The sequence below is a fragment of the Megalobrama amblycephala genome, linkage group LG3, assembly GCF_018812025.1.
Source record: "Megalobrama amblycephala isolate DHTTF-2021 linkage group LG3, ASM1881202v1, whole genome shotgun sequence".
NCBI lineage: Eukaryota > Metazoa > Chordata > Actinopteri > Cypriniformes > Xenocyprididae > Megalobrama > Megalobrama amblycephala.
Genome location: NC_063046.1, coordinates 49,434,224 through 49,461,963, shown reverse-complemented (window position 1 = coordinate 49,461,963; position 27,740 = coordinate 49,434,224). Strand labels below are relative to the sequence as shown.

The window sequence follows — 27,740 nt, the reverse complement described above, 5'->3', positions numbered from 1 at the left end:
CATACTCACATGATTCGACGCATACATGCAGTATGCATGACGAACATCTTGTAAAGATCCATTTGAGGGTTAGATTAGCTGTGTGAACTTTGTTAATGCACTGTATTATAGTCGAGAGCTCAGGGGGCAGGGAGCGCGTGATTTAAAGGGGCCGCAGCCTGAATCGGTGCATAGTTAATGATGCCCCAAAATAGGCAGTTCAAAAAATTCATTGAAAAAAATCTATGGGGTATTTTGAGCTGAAACTTCACAGACACACTCAGGGGACACCTTAGACTTATATTACATCTTGTAAAAGCTGGTTCTAGGCCACCTTTAAAGGCATTTAAGGTGACAGGAGACAATCTTTCCAACAAACATACACAAAAACTCATTCTCAGCATCTCACAGTAGTGCTCAGAAATTAGCAGCAATGAAAACTGCATATTCAAACTAAAAAATATTTTTTCAGCTTAAAAAATTCCTCAAAAGCATGCAACGGTTCTCGTCACAAGTTAACATACTGAGTAATGTAATTTTAGGAATATCGAAGATTGCAATAACTGCTGTTTATTGATTTAGACCCCAGTCAACATGCTTTAGACAACTGTAACCCAAGATGCTGACAGGAAGCATGATCAGGCTGTAAATTAAACTTAGACAAGTACAACACAAGCCCCACAAACAATCTCCTCTGGAAAATTTCCCACTCAAAACACCCTTAAACACTAAGCACTACAGAGTTAGTGGGGAGTGATAGAGCTGGCGAGCTAAGTTTATTCAGCTCGTTCATTGTGTAATTTATACATAATTAGTCTTAATGTGGGTTGATGAACATCAAGGCTTTTAGAGTTACTTTTGTAAATCTTCTCAGCTTTATACAAGTCAATTCTGAATCTTCTGAGATCTCGCTTGTTTAAGGGACAGTTATAGAATAGTTTATACGGACTAGTTTTTGTAAAGGACAGGGCAGCTCATTCAAGAACATTAAAGCCCAACCAACAGGTACCTTTTCACACAATTTATTATGCTGATCATATTATTTGCAATCAAAATGTTGGAACGGATGGACAGACGGACAGACAGATTTTCTTGACCACCACACTTTCTTTAAAAACATAATCATACATTTAAGAGCACAAATCACACTGGGTATCAAAACAGATCCTTACACATCATGCATAAATGCATATACACTACATTCTCAGAAAAAAAGCTGTCACTGGGGTGGCACCCTTTTAAAAGGTACACCTTTGTACCTTATTTACCCCTAAAGGGTGCATATTAGTACCTTTTGAAAGGGTGCCGCCCCAGTGACAGCTTTTGTACCTTTTTTCTGAGGGTGTACTCTCCAAAAGTTCGGGGTCAGTAAGAATTTGTTGTTTTTTTTTGTTTTGTTTTTGTTTTTTTAAGAACTCTCTTATGTTTACCATGGCTGCATTTATTTGATCAAAAATATTTGAATATATTTTAAAATGTAATTTATTCCTGTGTTGCAAAGCTGAATTTTTTTTTTGCCTCATTGTCTTCTTTGTCACATGATCCTTCAGAAATCATTCTAATATGTTGATTTGTTGCTCAAGTTACATTTCTTATTATTCTCAATGTTGAGAAAAGTTGTGCTGCTTAATATTTTTGTGCAAACCGTGAAATATTTTTTCATGATTCTTTAATGAGTAGAAAGTTCAAAATATTTTGAACAAATTTTATAACAGTAAAAGGTCATAAATGTGCACTGAACAGTGTCTAACACATCATATGCCAATGTTTTTTGAGGTTCAAGGCTGGAGAGAACAACTGTCAGATTTAGGGGAAGGGGTCAGTGGGTGTAGCATTGAAGCTGGCATCAGCAAAAATGCCCAGTGTCCCAACGGTGGTAAAAATCACAAAGATCCAGAGAAAGAGTCGATCAACCACCATGGCAACATACTGCCAGTCCTCCTTTAACTGAGAAGCAGATAGGAGGAGGAAAAGAAGAGAGAAAGTAGAGAAGGGGGGAAAAAAGGAGACGAAAACAGTGAGAACGAAGGGAACATAAAGATTTAAAGAGCTCTGAAATACAGACAGAAGCAGAAAAAGTAACCTATAATTCCGCCACGACTGGAAAAAGTTATCATTATAAATCACTTACAGCCTCGTAATCTTTCTCCGCCTGCAGCTGCTCTGCGATGTAAGTGATGGCCTCCACAGCTGCCTTGAGTTCTGGAGGAAGGGTGAGGTAATGACTGGGGCCATCAATGAACTTCCTCAAGTCAGTGCATTGACCATCAGGCTGGTACCTGCATCACAGGGAATGGAGGAGGAATATCACTGTAGACTGCACCCAGTGTTGGGAATAACGCATTACAAGTAACATGAATTAAGTGATCAGATTATTTTTTCAAGTAACTAGTAAAGTAACACATTCATTTTTTAATTTACAACAAAATATCTGAGTTACTTTTTTAAATAAGTAAATGCAAACTCAAAATATGACGCAAACCTACAATAACTAAATATGTTAAATAACACAAATGTACTTTATGTATTTAATCTGACTTTATTAACCAATGTCTTTGTTGCAAACCTTCAATGATATAATTCAACCATACTGATAAGCTAAAACGACTTTAGATAAACATCACTTTTGTGTTTTAATTTTTTTATTATTATTATTATTGCTGCAGTAAGAGTGCTAAACTTTCTTCTCCTGCGTCCTGTTCTTCTGCAATCCAGAATAGCAGCACAGCTGAAAGGTTTGTTTGAGATGCGCCCTCTACTGTACAGTCGTGAATTTATTAATTTATTTACTTTTGGTGTGAAAAGGCCTTTACATTTGGCAAAAATTGAACTTTTAGAAAGCCCAGCCCAGGTGAGAAAATGTAACGCAAAAGTAATGCAGCACATTACTTTCCATTAAAAGTAACTAAGTAATGTAATTAGTTTTAGGGAGTGACGGAATATTGTAACACATCACTTTTAAAAGTAACTTTACCCAACACTGACTACAACACTGGTTTATTGAATTTGGGGCATGCTTGGCATTATTTTATGTGTGAACAGCCCATAAACTGCATATAAACACTGATGAGAATACTGAAACAATCCATGGCCGCACAAGGTCCTGTTGAACATATTTGCTGTAACTACATACTTCTACTCCAGGGTAGTCATAGTTACCTTCAAATGTTTGTGCAAACAAACCAGAAATGTTCTATTCCATATGAACCATATTCATATGCCACTAGCAACACTAAGGTCATGGGTTTGAGTCCCAGTAAATGCATGAACTGATAAAATATATACCTTGAATGCAATGCAAGTTGCTTTGGATAAAAGCATCTGCCAAATGCGTAAATGTAATATAACCTTTATTGTATGTGGTAAAACATGCTTAAACTTAGAGGGTTCCAGAATCCAGAATGAACATTTTGTCATTTGCTCACCCTCATGTTTTTCCAAACCTGTATGACTTACTTTCTTCTATGAAAACATAAAGGAATTGGAACAATGATGATTTTGGTTCAGTTTTGGTTCCAATAGACTTCTATTATATGGATAAAAGAATACAATGGAATTCAATAGGAACTGACACTGTTTGGTTACCAACAACATTTTGTGTTACGCAGAAAAAAAATAAAGTTATACAGGTTTGAAATAACATAAGGGCAAGCAAAGGACTATTCCTTTAAATATCTTTTTTTGAAGTTGAAGAGTTGACCTCAGTAAATTTCTCAGATTGTATCAGAAAGTTTTGAACACAGACTGAAACCTCAGGCAGCAAGTCTAAATCCGTGGTGGATCACATTACTTTGTCCTTGAGAAAAGGGTGTAAGCATTTAAAGCCTTAGAATGCATTGGGCTGTGCGCCCCTTCCTGCTGTGTGTGCATGTGCACCAACATAATCCCAAATCAGAAAAAGAGGCAGTTTCTCAAAACTCCCGTGTCAAGGTGACCCATTCCAATGTGAACCGCAGATCATATTCACTTAATCACTCACTTCGAAGTTCAAAGGTGTTTACCAGCCATAGCAAACTTTTCTGGAAAGTTCTGTTTGGCAAGCTGTATTGAAATCCCGAAACGAACTCCAAACAAACTTTGTTTTGACCTGATTTTGTTCAAAATGACGTCACAACAGTTCTTTCTTTGATTTTATTGAAGTATATAGGGGCCTTAATATTAAGTCAGAGTTCTGTTGTTTGTGTTGTTAGCACACAAAGATTTATACATGTATATGTATGGCCTTTTTCAGATATTTCGAAGCATGGAAATGACTTTAGTTTCTGCAATGATAGCTGCAAAACCCTGCCGAACGCTGTGGGTTCATGCTCGAAGTCAGGGCTGGTGGAAGAACATTGTGCTGGGATAACCAGTGTTTGTATGCGACGACATGCATTTAATGTTCTGTGCGATAAAGTGCAGCTGCTATTGTACCATCAACAAAGTCAATTATGTATTAGGTCAGTTGGCGAAGAGTAGGCAGTCTTTAGCAATAATAACCAACCGCAGAATCGCAGAGTCATAAGTCTGAGGACAGCAGCGCCAGGCCAGTAGTCTCAGAGCAGTGTTGCGGTAGAGTCTATAGCGTCATTAAGCATTCGTTAAGGTAGCGTATATTGTTATAGTGAAGGGTTAGTGGTAGGGGTGGGATATGAGACTGTCAGCACCACCCTAACTTCCGTTCTGACGCTGCTGTCTTCAGACTGCTGTGACGTGTGGTTCTGCAGTTAGATACGCCTCATCTTTATGAGAATGCGTTTTGAACTACCTCTGGAAATTGTAAAAAGTGGACAAGCTCAAAATGATTTAGACCCAGATTATGCAATGTATTTAGCGTCGTCCACTTTTGATTGGGTTGGATCAGATTCAGTCAGTCACACAGAGTCATTTTCTCTTCCTATTTTTTCTTCAAATCCCTGCTTTATGCTGATGGTGTCACCACCCACCCATGAAATCCTTCCAATGTGCTGATGAAATGCTTATCACCACTGATGTGTTGCATTCCTCTTTTGAGAATCTGTTCACTAACATCTGTTTCATTATGAATCCCCTCTCTTACTTTCTCTCCCACTGCTCCTCATCCATTTTCCAGATACTAAACCACCCCATCCCACCATAAGGGGTCAGTGTGACTCTTCATTCCTCACAGCTCTCATCTCTGCTTGTGTATTCAGGTGCTGGTACAGGAGCTCATTGCAGGTAGTCAGTGGTTCCCCAGTGAGCTTCTGTGACCCGAGTGGAACCCCATTAGACTGAGACATACGTTAATGCCAGGCTGAGAGATCAGCGGATTGGGAGAAGAGAGCAGAGTAAAGCTTAAGCCTAGCAGAGGAGTGAGTTTTAAAGAATGTACCTACATTTAGGGCCTGGAACAGCAGATGATAAATCATAAACCAAAAAAAAAAATATACAGCATAATTGTTAAGATTGTTAAAGGTCCCGTTTTTCGTGGTTTTCTGAAGCTTTGATTGTGTTTATAGTGTGCAATATAACATGTGTTCATGTTTCGCGTGTAAAAAAACACAGTATTTTTCACATAATTTACTTATCTGTATACCGCTGTTTCCACTGTCATAAAAACGGGCTGATGACTTCCTTGTTCTATGAAGTCCCTCCTTCAGAAATACGTAACGAGTTCTGATTGTGCCAGCGGTTCCTGTGTTGTGATTCGACAGCAGCTTAGCGCTCCTTGCCCGGAAAGGTCACGCCTCTTACCATAACGTGGAGATGCACGCGCTCAGTGTTATTGTAAACATGTCTTTAATTTTACCCTATCAATTTGAGCCGGAATCAGACCCGGTGATTGGACTGCGGGATGAAAATAACAGCGTTTCGACGACATGGCGACAAACACACTCTACAAACGCAACTCTTGTGTATTCCTGTGGGCGGAGGTTAGTCAAAAAACTGTTTTAGTGACGTCATTAAAGAAGGAAGTAGAGGGATGTAGTCCAAACTGGCCATTCGATGTAGGCGACTTCTGTTAAATAAAATATCTCGCTTGGCATTGAACTTTGAGCTTTAAAATTTTACAGATTTTATTTATACTCTAACAACAACATTACACACTAACTAAAATTTGAAACATGGGATCACGAAGAACGGGACCTTTAAAAAGGAAATCATTGGAATTTCTTCTATAATTCAAAAGCATAAGTTACCATCAGATGCATATCCAGAATGGCAAGCTTCATTCTGATTTACTGGTTTATGCACAACTCAAGTGAGCACAATATTTCATCAGTTATCCAGAGTAAAACATCATCAGGCTGCTAAAATGAGCAAGGAAGAACTAAATCACTGGATTTGCAAGTTTGCAAGGTTTATGGCACTGAATCTTTCAGTGAAATAATTAGTGCATATTAATTTAGGACAGAAGTTCTGAACAAGGTCTAAATTAATTTTCCACTAATTTCTTTGATGTCATCAGTATAACTGATAGCTCTACAGTAGCATTATTTTGACTGCAATATTATACCGGTCTAATATTATGGAACGATTGAGTTCAGATTTACACTACCATTTAAAAGGTTTATTATTATTATTCTTTTTAACACAAAAATATTAATGATCAGCAAGTCAGCAATGATGCTGACATCACAGGAATAAATAACTTTTTAAAATATATTAAGATTGAAAACAGTTATTTCACAATTTTACTGTATTTTCCATAAAATAAATGCAGCCTTGGTGAGCGTAAAAGAATTTTAAAAACATTTAAAAAATCCAACAGACCATCTCACATTAAAAAGCAAACTGTGGTTCCATGTCGCAACATACGTTTTACATGTCTTGGCCAGAATAAGTTAGTTGGCAATAGTCAAAGTCTTGATATTGGCTGCACAAGACTAGCCGTATATTAAATTAATGAAACAAAAGGTCAACGGCATTCTCTGCCAGTCTTGGAGATTTGTTCTTCTTTCATCCTGCCTCTTTTTCCTTCCCCCTCTCTCCTCTCTCTGTACATCTACAGACACAGATGACTAATCAGGAAAGACTAATTTGACTAAACCATGGTGGCAATGGTGCCAAAACATGCTATAAAACCAATTAAAAAGCAAGATACCGCTGCCTCATCGAATTTCTCTTTCTCGTCTTCCTTTTCTCTCTCGCAGTCTCTCCTGTCTCTATATCTCCTCCCGCCTCTCTTGAGTCTGATGCAGGCCAGATATAATGTGTCACACCCGATTTGTGCTGATCATTATTATTTTAGTGATGATTTCTTCCTTTTTTTCTCACCCCACACATACACATATACCCCAGACATACACGGAGTGTAATTCCCTGGTTGAGGTGATTTAAAGTGTGTAAGAGAGAGAGTAAAGGATTCATCAAACCCTAAGGCGTTCAGCCATGCACGCAGACACTCACACACACACACAGTGGGGTCCATAAGTCTGAGACCACTAGTGAAAAATGCCTCTATTTGCATTTTTATAAGTAAACAGGCTATATATTTTCACTACAAAATACATTAGCAGCAAAACAATTCCAGCTGAAATTTTAATTAAAAAATTAACATAAATTTCAGAATATCTTAGCATTTGTCCCCCTTTTGTTTAATGGCGCAGGTCTCGAGCTACATGAACCCCACAAGTTAAACCTGAAGGAAACATGAACATCTGACCATCTGTATATAAAAGTCACATGATCGATGTTACAAATTTAGTTATGTGATTCCGCAGCTAACAAATATAATTATGTTCTAAAAATGTTTTGCTAACATTCCCATTAAGTTTTTGAATGTTCTCTGAACATCCTTTTTTTTCTTGGTTATGCGAACGTTAAGCGAACATTCCAGTTAATAATTTTGTGAAGATTAATGGAACATTTAAGAAAGTTCAGAGACATTTCAAAAGTAACAAGTATAAAATTTAAAATTAACATAATTAAAATTAACATTAACATTTAAAAAAAGTCCAACTAAAATGTCTCAGGGAAAAAAAAAAAATGTTCCAATGAACGATGCATGAATAACGTTTTTGTGCTAATGTTTTGAGAATATTATTAAAGACCCAATGAAAAAACATTCTATTAAAGTTACTAAGATAATGTTTGCTCATAACTTTGAGAGAACTTTGCCAGAATGTTATCCAATGTTCTGAGAATGTTAACTGGGTAGTGACCTAGATATAGTGCAGAAACTAAAATAGTTTTTTTGTTTGGTTTAGATTTTGAATCCCAGGTGTTCTCATACTTTTGTCCCTTGACATATCTGGGGTCTTTAAAGGTGTCTCCAAAATAATCATAATGAATCCTTATACAGATTCATTACTGCATACATAATATTTTCTACCTGTGCTTAAGTGGTTTCACTTATCTCAAGAAAGCAGCCTTTTCATTCACCACTTAAAACCAGCTCTATTTTCCCTTCAATTTTAACTGACCTCTTTGACCCAAGATCCTAATGATCTGTGACCTTCTAATAACCCCAGAGGCTTACCTGTGGGGTTTGGGGAAGAGGAAGTTGGTGTTATTGGGCTTGCGGATGAAGTACTCATCTGCCACTCTGCTGATGGTTTGGATGTTCTCCTTTTTGGCAGGTTTCTCAAGAAACAGAGGGGTCTCCACTTTAGGTCGCAGCATCCCCAGGTATGGAGGCAGCATGTGGATGAAGATCTAAAAGAAATGCACATTCAGAATCTTATTGGTTTGTCCATTCTGTATTCATAGCCCAAGACTCACAGCTGCAGTAAAAACATGCAAATTAAACCTCAAGTTCTTCTATTTCAGAAATATAAAGACTTTACAAAATAGAAGCATTAATTGCACCACTAATCAAGATACATCTTCTACATACACCTATGTAAGCAAAATGATTTCTAGTGCAATTAATTAATAGCACTACAGTGCTTCTTAAAACCAAGTGTTGTGGAACAACAGTCGCCTAGAGATGGCTGAGTCCTCGCTTCCTCTGCATGACTTCACAATGGCTCTAAAAGAAAGAGACAGATTGCACTCGCCCAGCACATAATCTTTCAGCCTTGCATCACACGTCTATTTTCACATGGCCTTGCCATTATGAGTGAATGTCCTGCAAAACTGAACCGAATCTGAATAAAGAAATGCTGTAATAAATAATCTTTAGTGATAATATAATCTTTAGAAATGCATGTAGTGTTGTGATTGGTTTGCTTGAAATGGGTGTGAATAGAAGGTGTAAACAGGTCACTGTGGTGTGATGGAGGAGCCGTGGCTCTAATAAGTTTAAATAATGTTGAGCTTACAGCCATCAGTAAAGGTTAATAGTATAACATAATAGGCTGCTTTTTGGAAAGATGCTTTTACTTTGCTGCACAGTCAGTTTGCTAAACTGAATTGTTGTCTATTTTTAACCTTTATTTTTGTCTATTTATCATTTTTATCCTTTTTTCATAAATTTGTAATTGGCAGATAGGGTTGTTTTGGAGTGTCTGGGAATAAAAGAAAATGCTAAATGGAAACATTTTCTGCATCTGTCATTTGAACAATGTAGCCGTCAATTTGTTGAAAGCAGCTGACACCACAAAATTTTCACAAAAGGATGTGCATCTCATTACAAAAGCAGGCTGATTTTGCGTTTTGCTAATGGTTACTTATTCTCAACCAAAAAATAAAAAACATTTCTAGTCCAAGAAATACTTTAAAGGGATAGTTCACCCAAAAATGAAAATTTGATGTTTATCTGCTTACCCCCAGCGCATCCAAGATGTAGGTGACTTTGTTTCTTCAGTAGAACACAAATGATGATTTTTAACTTCAACCGTCGCCGTCTGTCAGTGGTATAATGCAAGTCAGCGGGAACTTGGACTATAAGAGTAAATAAAACACGACAGACAAATCCAAATTAAACCCTGCGGCTCGTGACGACACATTGATGTCTTAAGACACGAAACGATCGGTTTGTGCGAGAAACTGAACAGTATTTATATCATTTTTTACCTCTAATACACCACTATGTCCAACGGCATTCATCACTCGATTCGTGAGGTCTGATCGCGCTCTGACAGCGGCAGTGATGTCTCGCTCTCATTGAAGTATATGCGCGAGACATCACTGCCGCTGTCAGAGCGCGATCAGACCTCACGAAGGTGTATTAGAGGTAAAAAAAAATTATATAAATACTGTTCGGTTTCTCGCACAAACCGATCGTTTCGTGTCTTAAGACATCAATGTGTCGTCACGAGCCGCAGGGTTTAATTTGGATTTGTCTGTCGTGTTTTATTTACTCTTATAGTCCAAGTTCCCGCTGACTTGCATTATACCACTGACAGACGGCGACGGTTGGAGTTAAAAATCATCATTTGTGTTCTACTGAAGAAACAAAGTCACCTACATCTTGGATGCGCTGGGGGTAAGCAGATAAACATCAAATTTTCATTTTTGGGTGAACTATCCCTTTAAAAGGTACACGATGAACAAAATTTTAAGGTGTTGTATGTAATTTTTTGACTGTACTAAAGCATAAAAACACCATAATACGTATATATCAGGTATTTAGGAAATATCTAAGTTCACATACTTGTTTATCTGAAAAACAATGCTACAGCCTGTTATTTTACTTTGAAATGTGCATTACATGCCAAAATGTCTGTTTTTGTTTTGGTCAGTGTGATCCCGCCCACTGCCAATTTACCCAATAGTATTTCAACACCCCGGGTTGCCAGTTGATGGACAAAACAGCATATTTTAGCCATGGAAGCCAGCAAAAAAACTGGGTCAGAGATCGCAGATACTATCTGACTAAAAATATTAAAGGTGCCATAGAACACTTTTTCACAAGATGAAAGATAAGTGTCTGTGAAGTTTCAGCTCAAAATACCCCATAGATTTTTTTTATTCATTTTTTTAACTGCCTATTTTGGGGCATCATTAAATATGCGCCGATTCAGCGTGCTTCCTCTTTAAATACTCGCGCTCCCCACCCCCAAGCTCACGACTCTATAATACATTGCATAAACCCTCAAAATGGATCTTTACAAAGTGTTTGTCAAGCAGCATACCCGATTATGTAAGTATAGTATTATTTGGATGTTTACATTTGATTCTGAATGAGTTTGATAGTAGCCTATGCTGCGGCTAACGGGCTAAAGCTAACATTACACACTGTTGGAGAGATTTATAAAGAATGAAGATGTGTTTGTGAATTATACAGACTGCAAGTGTTTAAAAACGAAAATAACAACAGATCCAGTCTCCGTGAATACAGTAAGAAACAATGGTAACTTTAACCACATTTAAAGGTCCCGTTTTTCGTGGTTTTTTGAAGCTTTGATTGTGTTTATAGTGTGCAATATAACATGTGTTCATGTTTCGCGTGTAAAAAAAACACAGTATTTTTCACATAATTTACTTATCTGTATACCGCTGTTTCCACTGTCATAAAAACGGGCTGATGACTTCCTTGTTCTATGAAGTCCCTCCTTCAGAAATACGTAACGAGTTCTGATTGTGCCAGCGGTTCCTGTGTTGTGATTCGACAGCTCTGAGCGCACCGTGCCCGGAAAAGTCACGCCTCTTACCATAACGTGGAGATGCACGCGCTCAGTGTTATTGTAAACATGTCTTTAATTTTACCCTATCAATTTGAGCCGGAATCAGACCCGGTGATTGGACTGCGGGATGAAAATAACAGCGTTTCGACGACATGGTGACAAACACACTCTACAAACGCAACTCTTGTGTATTCCTGTGGGCGGAGGTTAGTCAAAAAACTGTTTTAGTGACGTCATTAAAGAAGGAAGTAGAGGGATGTAGTCCAAACTGGCCGTTCGATGTAGGCGACTTCTGTTAAATAAAATATCTCGCTTGGCATTGAACTTTGAGCTTTAAAATTTTACAGATTTTATTTATACTCTAACAACAACATTACACACTAACTAAAGTTTGAAACATGGGATCACGAAGATCGGGACCTTTAACAGTACATTAGCAACATGCTAACGAAACATTTAGAAAGACAATTTACAAATATCACTAAAAATATCATGTTATCATGCATCATGTCAGTTATTATTGCTCCATCTGCCATTTTTTGCTATTGTTCTTGCTTGCTTACCTGCATAAAGTCTGTTGATTCGGCTGTGCACAGATCCAGACATTACTGCCTTGTCTAATGCCTTGAACATGGGCTGGCATATGCAAAAGTTGGGGGTGTACATATTAATGATCCCGACTGATGCATAACGTGTATGTTGTTATGTTGACATTTCCCTGTTCTTCGGAGGTCTTTTAAACAAATGAGATTTACATAAGAATGAGGAAACAATGGTGTTTGAGACTCACTGTATGTCATTTCCATGTACTGAACTCCTGTTATTCAACTATGCCAAGGTAAATTCAATATTCATTTCTATGGCACCTTTAAAATGATAATAAATATAATAAATGCCTTCCATTGTCAAGTGAGCTCGCTCCTGTAGCGTGTCATCAGTCTGGTAACCCATGTGAGCGTTGAGTCTGAGGAGGAGGGGGTGGGAGAAACAACTGTCTCCAATATTTTGAATTTGGACTGCAGTACCCATTTCAACCGCTAGCTGTCAATATTACATACTGCACCTTTAAATAATGCATCATCAATTCTTCTTCCAAAACGTGTTTTTGTCTTACCCTGATTCACTATAAGCCTATAATAGCCTATTATATTCACTATAAACCTATTATATTCACTATAATAGGTAAGCCTATTATAAGTGTTTATATTTTAGACCTGTCTGGTGTCTCGCCATATCAGTAAATAGAGAAAAGTTGCTCTGGCTACTTTGACGCATGTATGGTGCGGGAGTGGCAGAGGTTAGTTGTCACAACGAGCGAGAAAGGTTGACTTGGAACAGCTAAAGCTCCAACCTCTGGAGAATCACTTGTTTTAAACGAAGGCCAAACAGAGGAGAGTCTGCTGACAAAAAGAGAATGTGACAGAGCTCGTAATAAAACCAGAATTAACACTGGCTTGGCTTTTCGGAGATGACGAGAACTGAGGGATTTGAAATGTTGTAAAAGCAATGCGGAGATGATGGTATTTTTATTACTCAGCAGGTGAGTAAGGTATTTTATTGATCAGACTAACTGACATATGTAACTCTCTAAAAAGGGTTCATTGTAAAGTATTATCTATTGTGAAGAGTCATTTCATTATGGTTGTTGTAGCACTGTGCTGGAATTTATTTTTAAGGAAGTACCGTGTCTATTAATGGGTATAGCTACAGTAACGTCTTCAGCTAGTCAGTTTGAGATCCTTTCCATCTAAACTGGTTATATCTCTTAAACCTAGTAGTGAATGTTTTATGAGCAGTAGGATAACCATATTCATCTGCACAGGCAGAGCCAAAGCACAACCAAAACAATGTTCTTTCGCAAAATGCATGGAGTTTTGTTTTTTAACTACTAGAGGGCCAAAGGTCACATAGTGTACCTTTAACTATAACTTCATTGATCAAAATTCAAGTTTGTTGGAAGCAGAGTTCATGTAAGACCTTCTCTGACACTTTGACTGGAGGTCTCCTGTACTGACCTTGCGCACCCAGTGAGGCATTTGGTGTGTGTTGGGGGACCGATGATGAAGGTTGAGCACCACAACACTGAGAATGACAGAAAAGGTGACCAGGACCATGGTGAACATCAGGTAGTTGACGATAATGGGAACACCCAGAGATGTTTCTGGAACTTTGTTGGCCAGCAGAAGCAGGAAGACAGTTAAAGTCAGTAGTACGTTGATTGAAAGACCCATCTTCTCCCCTGAAAAGAAAAGAGAGCTCCTCTTGATCTACTCATGCATACACAAGCCATACTTATACAAATCTTAATGTGTTTTTTTTGTGATTAGGTTATTTGTATTATATAATGAAATTAATAGACCAGACTGTATAAGCAGGGAATAAGCTTGTACTAATGATCCCTTCATGATTTGTTAAACTCTTAACTGGAAGAACTGAAAGATTGATCTTGTTGTAGCAGGAGCTTATCCATGCAGGTTTATAGCAGCTATTTATAATGGACAAAATAGGACATTTATTAGTTCAAGGTCAATAAAACCCTCAATCTATTAAAGAGGCATTTATATTATTGAGGATTGTGTTTGACGAGTTTTTCCACCCATATTTCAACAACAGCCCGGTTGTGCTAGTTTGCTCTTTACAACATCAAAATACACGAACACGAAACACGAACATTACAACACGAAAATAGGCCCCTTCCTGTCAGAGAATGTGACAACTTTTTGTCCAATCTCTTGTCATCTCAAGACTGGACTACTGCAGATCTTTACTTGCAGGTCTTTCAGTCAACGCAACTAAGTCCCGGCAGATGATCCAGAACGTAGCAGCACATTTAGTCTTCACCAGCATAAGAGAACCCATGTCACACCTCTCCTGATCTCACTCAACTGGCTCCCAGTTGGAAAAGAATCAAATTTATGGCTTTAATGGTGACTTTCAGAACTACCACTGGAATAGCCCCTCCCTTTCTCAATTCTCTCTTAAAAGTTTATACTCCCTCCCGCCAGCTAAGGTCAGTGAACAAGAGACGTCTCGTTGTTCCTTCAAAAAGAGGCAAAATTCACTCTCCAAGACTTTCAACCTCTCTGTTCCTCTCTGATGGAATGAGCTGCCAACCTCCACCTGAACCGCTGCGACCATCACATCTTTCAACAAGCAGCTGAATACACACCTCTTTCACAAACACTTAACCACCCCACAACCTTAAACCAATGCAAATCAACAAATTAACAAATCAACCTGACATTGTATATTACAAATATTGTTGGCTGCTTGAAGAATTGCTTTGCTACTTTCTTGTAAGTCACTCTGCATAAAAGCATCTGCTAAATGCATAAATGTAAAATGTAAATGTATTGATGTGCATTCATATTCTGTGCATATTAATCCTCTTCTATTTTTACTTATTTCATGTTCTAGATTTAAACTTGGATTAGATTCATTTAACCATTTTTTAACCAATCCTGGCATGAGTTTGAAATAGAAAGAATAAAAAAACAGAGCAAAGACTCTTTACCTGCATCAGGTGGCAAGTAGAAGTTAAAGATGGCAATGATGGTGATGAGGATACAGGGCAGGACAATGTTAAACACGTAATACATGGGCTTCCTCTCGATGATCAGGTAAAAGGTGATGTCCTCATACAGGTCATCTCGCACATTCTTCCGAGAAACCTTATGACGAATGTGCCATTCTCCACTCTCTGGGATGGCAGAAGACATGATGATGAGGAGGTGGAAACATGGTAGTGTTCAAACAATACATCATTGCCATCATACATTTTTCAAGTATTAAGTATTTAAAAAAAATCCCATTAAAGGGGACCTATTATGCTTTTTTACATGGTAAACTTTCTTTAGTGTGTAATGTTGCCAAAGTTACAAAGCACAGAGTCACTCCAAAAGGAAGTTATTCTCTATTCCAGTGAGCAGTGTTTCTGAAACACCTCCATCGTAGTCTTGAGTTTTCTTTCGGTAACGAACAATATTCCTCATTTTAAAAAATTCCCACCCAAGGTATACGCAAGATAAAGGGATGGGGTCTGGATGAGTTAGTAGTGTGTTGAAACTCGCGGTTATGGTAAGGGGCGTGACATTTCCCAAACATGCTGGAAGCAGCTGACCAATCACAACACACTAGTCCAGCTGACCAATCAGAGCACATTGTGCTTTTCAGAAGGAGAGGTCCTCTTGAAAAGTATTACATTAATTTAAAAAAAAGAAAAAAACTCCAAAGGCTGAAATAAAGTATAAAACTAGATGGGTTCAGAACAAACATTCACATTGGCTTGACAAAGATTTGTCTAAAAGTTTAAAAGTTGCTGTGCATTGTGACAGTGTTAGAGAGCCATTACCACTGAAGCCAGTGTCGAAGACTATCTCTCGGATTTCATTTCCCTTCTTATCAAGGCCATGCTGCAGATCCACTTCTGAGGAATCATACGTATAAGATTGGAAAACCATGGTGCAATTTTGCCAGTCAAAAGGAAAGTATGTCACCTGCAGATGGAGAATGTGAACGTGATTTGTGTGCCTGGCTGATGAGCATCCTTTCTCTCAGATCTTTCTTTAATCATCTATCTTTCTGATTTCACACATGCAAAGACCAGACGGAACATCAAACGCAGCCAAACTAGAGCGAGGCCAAACAAAAGCAGCAATACAAATGAGGAGGGGGAAATTCACAAAACAAGTACAAAAGAATTAGAGCGAGAGAAAGAGAGATTGTCACTTATATGAGGTAAATAAGACTTTTTTAAACAAGAAATTCACCCCAGCAGTGTACAACTGTAATATATTCATAGTGCAGTTGTGCTGAGCATAAACACTTGTGATTTAATGCGTCATTAAACATCTTATGATTTGACACATCATTACAGTATTTAAAGGTCTCATCCATAACTTACTCTTATTACTACAGTATTTACCGAAAGATGCTGAACATTCATCAACAAGAACAATAACTAAAAAATGAGTGCTAAAAAGAAAACATTAAAGCACTGATGATGACAGTGGCACCTATAATGTAAATACACATCTAGAATATTTATGGCATGTTGTTAATGTTTCACAGCACTGATTTAAACAAGTAAAACCTTATGGAGCACTTGATTTTTATTAATCCATTATGACACTTCCTACAAAAGCAGTAGAGAATGTCTGTTGTGTTGCAGCATTTACCTTCACCCCGCAAGAACTCCTGTAAAGAGCTGGTGGAGTCCACGTCACACGGCCATTACTGTAGGCCTGCACGTGGACCTGTAGAGCTACACCAAACACGCCATCATTACTGTGCACACAAACACACACAAATAGGAGTTTAAGTGCAGATAAACTTGTTTAGCTACTAAAAACCTAAACATCAACATTAAAGTGTTAGTTCACCCAGAAATTAAAATTCTGTCATTAATTACACTCATGTCGTCTATTGTTAAAATAGTTGACGTGACTGCAATGGTTCAACCTTAAAGATGCCGTAGAACGTCTTTTTAAAAGATGTAATATAAGTCTAAGGTGTCCCCTGAATGTGTCTGTGAAGTTTCAGCTCAAAATACCCCATAGATTTTTTTTAATTATTTTTTTTAACTGCCTATTTTGGGGCATCATTAAATATGAGCCGATTTAGGCTGCGGCCCCTTTAAATGCTCACGCTCCCCGCCCACGGAGCTCGCGCTTGCCTTTAACAGCATAAACAAAGTTCACACAGCTAATATAACTAATCAAAATTGTTCTTTACAAAGTGTTCGTCATGCAACATGTCTAATCGCGTAAGTATGGTATTTATTTGGATGTTTACATTTGATTCTGAATGACTTTAATAGTATGCTCCGTGGCTAAAGCTAACATTACACACTGTTGGAGAGATTTATAAAGAATGAAGTTGTGTTTATGAATTATACAGACTGCAAGTGTTTAAAAAATGAAAATAACGACAGTCTTGTCTCCGTGAATACAGTAAGAAACGATGGTAACTTTAACCACATTTAACAGTACATTAGCAACATGCTAAGGAAACATTTAGAAAGACAATTTACAAATATCACTAAAAATATCATGTTATCATGGATCATGTCAGTTATTATTGCTCCATCTGCCATTTTTCGCTGCTTACCTAGTCTGATGATTCAGCTGTGCACAGATCCAGACATCCTGCCCTTGTCTAATGGCTTGAACATGGGCTGGCATATGCAAATATTGGGGTCATACATATTAATGATCCCGACTGTTACGTAACAGTCGGTGTTATGTTGAGATTCGCCTGTTCATCTGAGGTCTTTTAAACAAATGAGATTTATATAAGAAGGAGGAAACAACGGTGTCTGAGACTCACTGTATGTCATTTCCATGTACTGAACTCTTGTTATTTAACTATGCCAAGGTAAATTCAATTTTTAATTCTAGGGCACCTTTAATTTTATGAAGTGACGAGAATACTTTTTGTGCACAAAAACAAAACAAAAATAAAGACTTTATTCAACAATATCCTCTCTTCTGTGTCATTCTCTTACACTGTTGAACGGAGGTCTTACGGATGTGGAATGACATGAGGATGAGTAATTAATGACAGAAACAGCGGATAACCTCAACTTTCGGTTCTAAACCGGGGGTAACTTTCAGAGTATGCAAGTAGCCATTGCAGCTAATTTTCTGAAAATAACCTGCTGCGGAGAAGGTTATGTTCCAGGGATAGTTTCCTTCAGAGGTATTCAGCACAGCCTGAATTATTGATGAGGCTCTAGTGGGCGTGACAGATTTCACACAATATAAATATATAATCGGTAGGATTTCAGTACAATACACATTCAGATTTTAGTTTTTCAAAAAAGTGTTTGTTTGTTTTATTTCTCATATCTTTCTAGATAACTGTATAAATCTCAGACAGCTGCATTAAATAGTTTGCCAGGTCTTCTTAGGTAAATGGAAAACCTACTTAAACAGGTTGTTCCACATTATTAAGCAAGTCACAGTCCTCATGCAATATGGGGAGGAACACAGATCTTTCTGAAGATGAAAAGCATGAAATGGTGCAATCTCTTGCTAAAGGCATTATATAAAAAGTATAAAGCACTATTTTACTCTATTTTTTACTCTATTTTATTCTCATCTTACACATCGTGGATCTGAGCTCATTTTTTTCTTTTTTTTGCAACAGGACATTCTCCATATATTTCTATAATAAAAATACATATATGATACATCTCATGTGCTTCTTAGGAAGTCTGTAAGGTGACACACGCATTGGAGGTTTCTCTGAGATACTGGCCTGCAGTCATAAACAATCTTAAAAAACATTTCAGAGTAGACCTGAGAACTTACAGGGATAGTTTACAAAAAAAAAAAAAAAAAAACTGTGCCAGGTGCCGGGAAATGGCACTGGCTCTTTTTCTTCTTGTGTGTTGTTTATTGTCTTTATAGAGCTGCTATACAGAAGAACTGAATTTCGTTCGCACCATTGATCACCATTTATCTCCTCTTTATCACTTTATCACTGCTTTGAAACAATCATTATTGTATAAAGTACTATATAAAGGTGACGTGACTTGAAATACAACTCTATCGTTCATCAATTTTGAATATGCATATGTGTGTATGAGATTACAACTCTATTAAATAAGGTAAATTTTACAATGAATAATGGCATACATTTCAGTCTGTTGTTCACACAAAGCTATCATATGACTAGGGATACAAAGTGTATGTACTACTTCTTCTTTTGTCCTTTTTGGAGGTTGACAGCCCCTGGTCATTGACAGCTTAGATTTACTGACATGACACTGTCTAATTATGCAACTTTATGACATCTTCTATGACTGTTTCACTATAGGTAAGAGTAATACCTACAATTAAGATAGATTGACCATTTGAGCCCTTAAACCATTCAGCACTGGTGTATAGTCCTCATAGGACTCAAAAACAGGCCTTTAAAACTTCCCATCTATTACGGTAATGGTGCTGTGGGACTCCAAGATGTCCCTCATTGAACAGTGTGTGGGATCCAGTTTGTATGTGTGTGTGTGTGGGAGTGAATGCAGGACCAGAGAGGCTGCTAGCAGACAGCAGTATTGCTTAATTGGCTATAAAGCAGAGATGAATGAAGGAGGGAGGATATTTACCCCAGCAGTGATGAGGGTCTACCTGGGCATTACTGCGAGAGTATGTGATAAAGGAACAGACAGAGAGAGAAAGTAATGTGTGTGCATGCATCTCTTGACAAGCTTCACAAACGCTTTGATAATTTCTGTTATTTCTGCTGTTCTTGCAGAAACTCAGCAAAGACTCTCTAAGATAACACGCCTGACACTGGGTTCTCTGAAATAATATGCAAAGCAACACACACGCACACAAAACTCACTTGTTGATGAGAACAATATCAGGAAGCCACACTTTTCCAGACGGGATACGCAACACATCCATTCCTCCGTAATCTTTCGGGTTCCAGGAGAGGCGATAATCGTTCCACTCCTGCAAGAGCACAAAAGGTATTTGTGTGTATGTTCATGTACAGATAAATGAGGGTCATCGTAGAAATTATAAGTACACCCAGTTCTTCATTTAATCAAACGATCTGGCTTGTGTCATTAACTATACCAAATGCAATATCTCTGCACATTTGTCCATTCATATTATCAACAGCATTTGCATAATTTTTCATTTTGCATTCAAAGTTATGCTATATTGATCCTGGTTCTTATTGTCAGAGTTTGTCTTGTGAGGTAACGTGGTAATTTCAGCCCAGTAAATGATCACAATAGATGGCAGATAATGTTTCTTCAATGCAAATAAAGCTTTATGAGTTTGAATTGCACTGAAGACATTACTTCTCAAAATGACACACAGGATTCCAAAGAAATCGTGCTGACTTACCAAGTTCATAATAACAATAACATTCATCTCCTCATCTTTCATGTTCTAGAACATAAAACAGAACAAAAACAGAACAAATAAAAATAATTCATTAATTCAACTAGTGAATGCATGTTTGTTTTGACAAAGTAATCAGTGATTTTTTAATTACAATTTACAATATGAAGAGTGCTTGGCTGTGATTTGGCCACAGATATCAGTGTGGTTTTGCTTTTATACAACAGTTCAGTAAACAAGAAGGTAATATTGAGCAACTCACATTTGAGATACAATATGGCCAGTTATTTAGTTTATTTTTACTCTACCAATGAAAACAATATCAAAGAAATATCAGCAATCTTGAAACACCGCTTCCATAATCAAATAAGAGAACTGGAACTGGCGGATATATAAACTGAACTTTAGAATACCAATTTAAAGCAATTTCAACACTATGCTATATTGGGTAAGTTACATCATATTCAAAAATTGTAAAGGCATCTGTTATTTTTGCTTGAAAAATGACATTTCTTTAGCTTAACCTCCATAGCAGAAGTGAATGTAATAAAACACTGTAACCACCAAGCACTATACACTCACCGGCCACTTTATTAGGTACACATGTTCAACTCCCTGTTAACACAAATATCTAATCAGCCAATCACATGGCAGCAATTCTTTGCATTTACTCTTTGCAACTCAATGCATTTAGGCAATGTAGACATAGTCAAGATGATCTGCTGAAGTTCAAACTGTGCATCAAAATGGGGAAGAAAGGTGATTTAAGTGGCTTTGAATGAGTCATGGTTGTTAGTGCCAGACAAGCTGGCCTGAGTATTTTAGAAACTGCTGATCTATTGGGATTTTCATGCACAACCATCTCTAGGGTTTAAAGAGAATGGTCCGAAAAAGAGAAAATATCCAGTTAGCAGCACTTCTGTGGGTGAAAATGCCTTGTTGATGCCGGAGGACTGAGGAGAATGGCCAGACTGGTTTGAGCTGATAGAAAGGCAACAGTAACTCAAATAACCACTTGTTACATCGAAGGAATGCAGAAGAGCATCTCTGAATGCACAACACGTCGAACCTTGAAGCAGATGGGCTATAGCAGCAAAAGACCACACTGAGTGGCCACTCCTGTCAGCTAACAACATGAAACTGATTGGAAAAAGATTGGAAAAAAGTTGCCTGCACTGACGGGTCTTGATTTCTGCTGCAACATTTACATACAAGGATGCCTTGTATCAATGGTTCAGGTTCATATTTTCCATCTCTTTATAACCACAGTGGACCCATCTTCTGATGGCTACTTCCAGCAGGATAACGTGCCGTCACAGAGCTCAAATCATCTCGAACTGGTTTCTTGAACATGACAATGAGTTCACTATACTCAAGTGGCCTCACAGTCACCAGATCTCAATCCAATAGAGCACATTTGGGATGTGATGGAACGGGAGATTTGCATCATGAATGTGCAGCCAACAAATCTGTAGCAACTGTGTGATGCTATTGTGTCAATATGGACCAAAATCGCTGAGGAATGTTTCCAGCACCTTGCTGAATCAATGGCATGAAGAATTAAGGCAGTTCTGAAGGAAAAATGGGGTCCAACCCAGTACTAGCAAAGTGTACCTAATAAAGTGGTCGGAGAAAAACAAGAGCATATCTATAAAGAAGGGTCCCCAAATTCTCTGCTACCAAGATGCATTTAAAGCCAACACAAATAATGGGAAACCTGGCTGCAATAGGATAAGGGGGTGATTGGTGATGGGGTATGATTAGCAGACAAGGGAAAGACCTGGGACTCAATGATCAGTACACAGTCCTGAATGCTATTTAAAACTAGTGTAGGAATGTCAGCTGTCCCAGCCTCAGTACAGAGCACAGACAGTGGGGGGATGGGTCAACACACACCATAACACTCACACAGACATTATATATACACTTCAAATGATTAATATGCATGCAATGCTTCCAGGTTGAATAGGAGTCATTTATAAATACTATCTCAATAAACATCTTGTTTTGGACACACATTTGGTTGCTCGAGCAAAATTCATGTGAAATCACTGTTCATAAAGCCTGAAGAGAAGGTAATTTTCCTTTGTGTCCTGGGTAATGAAAACAAGACCTTGATAAAAAAGTTAAACTCCAAGACATCTGCAAAAATGCAAATCTGTGTGTACATTGTTACCGGAGACTGGGTTATTAAATCCCTGTGTTAGGAAGCGAAGGATCCCATGACCTGACTCACATACCAAATTCACACACTGAACAGCTGAATCAACTGTCAGACCTGCTTCAAACTAGCTTTTATTATGGGCCTACAAAGAATGGGAGAGGTTTTCCTTTTACTAATTTATCTTAACTCTCATTAATAGCAATTTGTAAAGGGGTCAAATTATATGATTTTATTTTTAGGAGGGTCGTAACCAGTCATATTTTTTTCTTCCCATACTCTGACAATTAAACAGAGAATGCTCTCCTCTTGCTTTGTCAATACAAGATCTTGACCAAAAATTGATGCACCTCTTGATGAAAATAACATCACAACATTTATTTAAGTGTGGTGCTACCAGCAAACACTATACCAACGCATGCTGTGGCCTTTAAAGGTTTGTGAAATTCCTATAACAGAGGTTAGCAGGATGGACAGCCTTGCCAACAACTACATTTGAAAGTGGTTGGGCTTGCCCCGCTGCTTTTCAGATGCAGTTCTCTTTGGCCGGAACATGCTGGAGCTCCCTATCAAATCCATCAGCCTGGGGTACAAACAAGAGAAGGCACGCCTTGTACTGGAGCTAAAGGACTCAGCGGACCCGCTTATAAGGAGTGCAAAAGTCCCCATCCGAACAGGCCGCAAATGGAAGGCACAAGCTGAGGTAGAGCATGCTATCTCCAGTCTGCAACATCGAGAAGTGATGGGGTTAGTCCAGACCAGTCGGGCTGGCCTAGGCTGGGGAGCACCACAGCAGCTCTGGTCTAAAGCCACCAAGAGACAGCAGAAGACCATCGAGGTGGATGAAGTTACCAGGCTGGAGCACGAGCGCTTCCACATAAAGGCAATATTCCAAGGCAGTCAAGGAGCCTGGAAGCGATGGGACATGACTGTGAACAGGCGCATAACCTGGGCAGATGCCACAATCCAGGCTCAGCTTCCTGTTGAGGGCGACCTATGACACCCTTCCATGCCCCCGTAACCTCACCCAGTGGTTTGGAGATGAGATCCCTTGTGTGGTAACATCAAGGCAAGCATCCAGCACATCTTATCAGGGTGCAAATTGGCGCTGACCCAGGGACGCTTCAGGTGGCGTCATGATCAAGTCCTGGCTAAGCTGGCGGAGGTCCTAGAGAGATGTAGGGTAGCAGCAAATTGCACACTAACAGCAGTAAAGTCTTTCCAGGCACTGTTTGTCAAGTCTGGCAGCATGCTTCTACTCAGAAAAAAAAACACCTTGCTCACACCAGGCAAAGAGTGGCAGATGTCAGCAGACCTCAGGAAGCAGCTGGTCTTTCCAAGAGAGATCGTGACAACTACCCTCCGGCCAGATATCATCTTGTGGTCCATGGTGGAGAAAAGGGTTCTCCTCATTGAACTTACCATCCCCTGGGAAGAGGGCATGACAGCAGCCCACGAAAGGAAGCATTTCAAGTACTCCGAGATGGCAGCGGAGTGCCAAGAGGCAGGTTGGAGAGCCAGGGTCTACCCAGTGGAGGTTGGGTGTAGGGGCTTCGTGGGCAGAACAGCAGTCCAACTGCTTCAGGGCGTAGGAGTTGTGGGGTCAAACCTGCGGAAAACCATAAAGGAGTTGGGAGAGGAGGCAGAGAAAGCGAGCTACTGGCTGTTGCTCCGGAGGAAGCACAACGGTTGGGGGCCAACACCCCTTTAAAGGCAGCTGCAGGGGGTGGCAGGGAGACTTCCCCTATATGCCACTGCCCCCCCGACAGGAGATGTACTGAAATAGGGGGTGAAACATCAGTGATCGGCGACCTCCAGCTAACGACCCTGCAGCTGACCGTAATGGCACTGGCAGAGGTGCGACAGGCTGGAAAGCCAAAGCAGGAATAATATTTCACCTGTATAATGATTTCCATCGAGAGGTGCATCATTTTTTTTGGTCAAGATCTTGTATTGACAATGCAAGAAGTGAGCACTCTGTAAAATCTCCTCCAGCACATCCCAAAAACTTACACTGAGGTAAAGGTCAGTGCCAATTCATGTGTGAAAATGATTCTTCATGCTCCCTCCCAACAATTCTTTCTCAATTTGATCCTGATGAATCTTGACATTGTCATCCTGGAATATGGCCATGATATATCTTAAGAAATGAAAAGCTACACACTCCATCTTTTAGGGTTAACCGTTGCCAAACATATAACATGCTAGAAAAATAATAATCACTGTAATAATGATCAATCCATAGACTCTTAAGTATTTGCCTATTAAAATCCAAACAGCGATCTTTTTTTTTGGCCGGGCAGTGTATAAAACAATAGTATACGTGCCCATTAAGTTACATAAACTTGTGTGTTTGTATCTCCATACCAGGCTGACGAATGATGAAAGGGTCATGCCTATCCTCACGACGACCCTTTCCTCTGGGCTCCTTGCAGGTCGAACTTTAACATTGTATGAAGAAAACAGTTTCTTCATCAGCTGATGTTCTGGTTCTGATGCACCTAGGAAAGATGATGTCTTTCAGAAAAATACAGCAGTACACCTCTTTTCTACCCTTTGTCTTTAATCTTAAGAGTCTTGAGTATTAAAGTCTTGAAAGCTAATCTTTGAGTAAAGCACAGTGTAATGATGGATGAGTGAGTGAGTGGATGGATCTCCAGATTTGAACTCTGAACATAAAGCCGAACAGATAAGAGACTCAGGCACGCGCATAGCCTTGGGTGTTCTTAGACCTGCATCACCTGAGGGTGACTGTTTACTTCACCCGTCCCGGCTATTGCTGATGTTTTTATGCATCATGTCTGCTGTTTTTTTTCCTCAGCTTTCGAAGGTTAGGCGCATTTATAAGCGGGTCTTCTAGGGGCGCCACATTCATCAAGTCTCGCCAGCTCCAGCCCTCCAGAATATGAACTGACAGTTACAAACGACATGCGTCACCTTCATTACCAACCGCCACTACCAACGACTGCTGCTCTGAGCATATGCAAAGAGCATTTTTACTGTGTTTTTGACCGACTTTTCCTGTGAGAAATAACTTCAATTGGCTTTTACTGAGAAAAGAAACCCCAATGCTGTACTGAAACTGTATGGAAATGAGAAATCTTTATTTTTCCGGTATGAGCGTTTATATTGCGAAATAAATGAGGCCTTACAGAAAATATGCCATCTGCTGCCCAGCAATCCCACTGAAAGCTTCCCTACAATAATTACCACAATTAACCTCTCAGAAACACCTCTAAATCAACCCTTAATTTAAAGAGTTCCTGATGATAGTCTGACTCAAGGTTAATTTACAGTTTTCCCAGGAGTATTCATAAAATTGGTAATCTTCAGAAAATATCCCCTTTATTTATTTATTTACTTATTTAGTTTAATCACTTTGGTACCATTTTCACATGCAGTAAATTCTCATAACTGACTCATTCGAAAGCCTGCTATCATGCTTTCTGTTTTATATGTTTTCTTTCACACAATCATTGTACAAAAATGTCAACTTATGTATCTTAATGACCAGTCAACCCAATAGTAAACAATGCGAGATAAGTGTTTCAAATCACCCTTAGGGTTTCTGAATGAAAAATACTACAGAACTACAGTATATTGTAGGCTACAGACATTGTATAAGAAATACACTTATGTAATTTCGATATTCTAAGTGTTATCAAAAAGTGATCAATGAACATATGAGACTACCATGAGGTTTTGGGTCAATTCTTAAAGTAGAATTGTGTAATAAGCATAATAACTGTACAATATAATGCTATTGCTGGGCTGAGTTATATCAATTTGGCAGCTTCTGTCTGTGTGTGTGTTTATTATATATATATATATATATATATATATATATATATATATATATATATATATGAGAAATGTTTATTATATATTTTTATATATATATATATATATATATATATATATATATATGTACATCAAATTATGTGACCATAAATTATTTATTACAAATGAGAAAATTACTTTAAAGGGAGGTCATTTATAGATGATATAACACTACTAACTGTATTGGAAACGTAGACTTCGATAATTCGTTAAAAATATGCAGGTTAATGTTTGAAATGACAACTTTTTTGATGATTTGTTTGAAGACTTGCACTAAAATTATGTAAAAACAGTCCAAAACCGATTTTGATGTGAACAAATAAAGACTACAAGTAAATAACGTTATAATATTTCTTTTCAAACCCGTCTGGTGTTGTAGGACGTCAAAACTATGACATACTATAACGTTACTTTAAAGTTTACTGGGCATTTAACGTTACACGTGCGCGCAAAACACAACGCACACATTTAGTTTAGAAACTTCAACTTACCTGCCATTGCGCTCAGGCCATAGAGGCAGCAGGTGACAATAAACCAGTCCTGGGCCTTCATGACGATTCACCAAATTAAATCACAGTGATATCTTCATAGAAAGTTAACTTGAGGGTCCATCCGTGTTTTTCCCCCAGCACACGCAGTTGGCGAGAAGTCAGACCGCTGTCACTGTTCTCGGGTTACAGGACGTGCACGCGCACTCAGGGAACACGAGTTCACGCGCCCACACCAAACTAACAAAATAGTAAACTATTTCAGAGAACTTCTTTTTGTAACTTAATATTTTTAATAACATTTCACATTTCTATTTTCTTATGTGAAACTTAAGCTTAATAGAATTACTAATGCAATCGAAATTTATGTTTTGCCTCATCATTATGTAGCATCTGCCTACCTTCTTATGTAGTATTAGCCACTTAAAATGCATCTACTGTGGTGTCTTTGCAATGTAAAGATGACATAAGATAACAAATGGTCTGAATTCACAAAGGGGACTGTTTTTCAAATACAAATCCATATTCACAGACTACGAGCACATTTGACTTTCTGTAACCACAGGGACACATTTAAAATCATGAACATTTTAAACTATTTCCTGCATACAAAAGAGGCAGAGCACTAATGTCGCCCAGCATTGAGGTCGTCACTGAGAGTCTTCCCCCAAATGTGCTTTTTAAATAAGTGTTTTGGTGTGTTTGAATCCACGCCAGCATATTTATACAGTTCTGGGGTGCTTTTGGCTCAAGAGGAGTAGCATTAATGTGCTATACTTTTATGTGATTCATCAGAGCTGAGAATTATGCAGCTTTATCCCACCAATTAGATTAAAGGATGAGATTTATTCTGCTGCTCTAGAGTGTTGACACTTTGATGGGCCTTTTAAAATCAGAGGTCAGGGGATTGCTGAAGTTTTTCCTCCACAGTTAGCAGGATAAAAGATGAAAATGGCTCTTT

General features: G+C 38.4%; 1 protein-coding gene across 1 annotated transcript; it reads right to left on the bottom strand.

Moving 5' to 3' along the window:
- Positions 1 to 533: 533 nt before the first annotated feature.
- On the bottom strand, positions 534 to 26,972 carry chrnb1 (cholinergic receptor, nicotinic, beta 1 (muscle)). Its single transcript, XM_048185898.1, has 11 exons — positions 26,783 to 26,972; positions 24,819 to 24,952; positions 20,294 to 20,338; positions 19,782 to 19,891; positions 16,610 to 16,718; positions 15,784 to 15,928; positions 14,947 to 15,132; positions 13,448 to 13,671; positions 8,402 to 8,577; positions 2,111 to 2,258; positions 534 to 1,926 (listed from the first exon to the last, which is right to left on the bottom strand). The coding sequence occupies exons 1-11, from the start codon at positions 26,841 to 26,843 to the stop codon at positions 1,786 to 1,788; spliced, it is 1,479 nt and encodes a 492-aa protein (XP_048041855.1). The 5' UTR covers positions 26,844 to 26,972; the 3' UTR covers positions 534 to 1,785.
- Between the last annotated feature and the right edge of the window lie 768 nt (positions 26,973 to 27,740).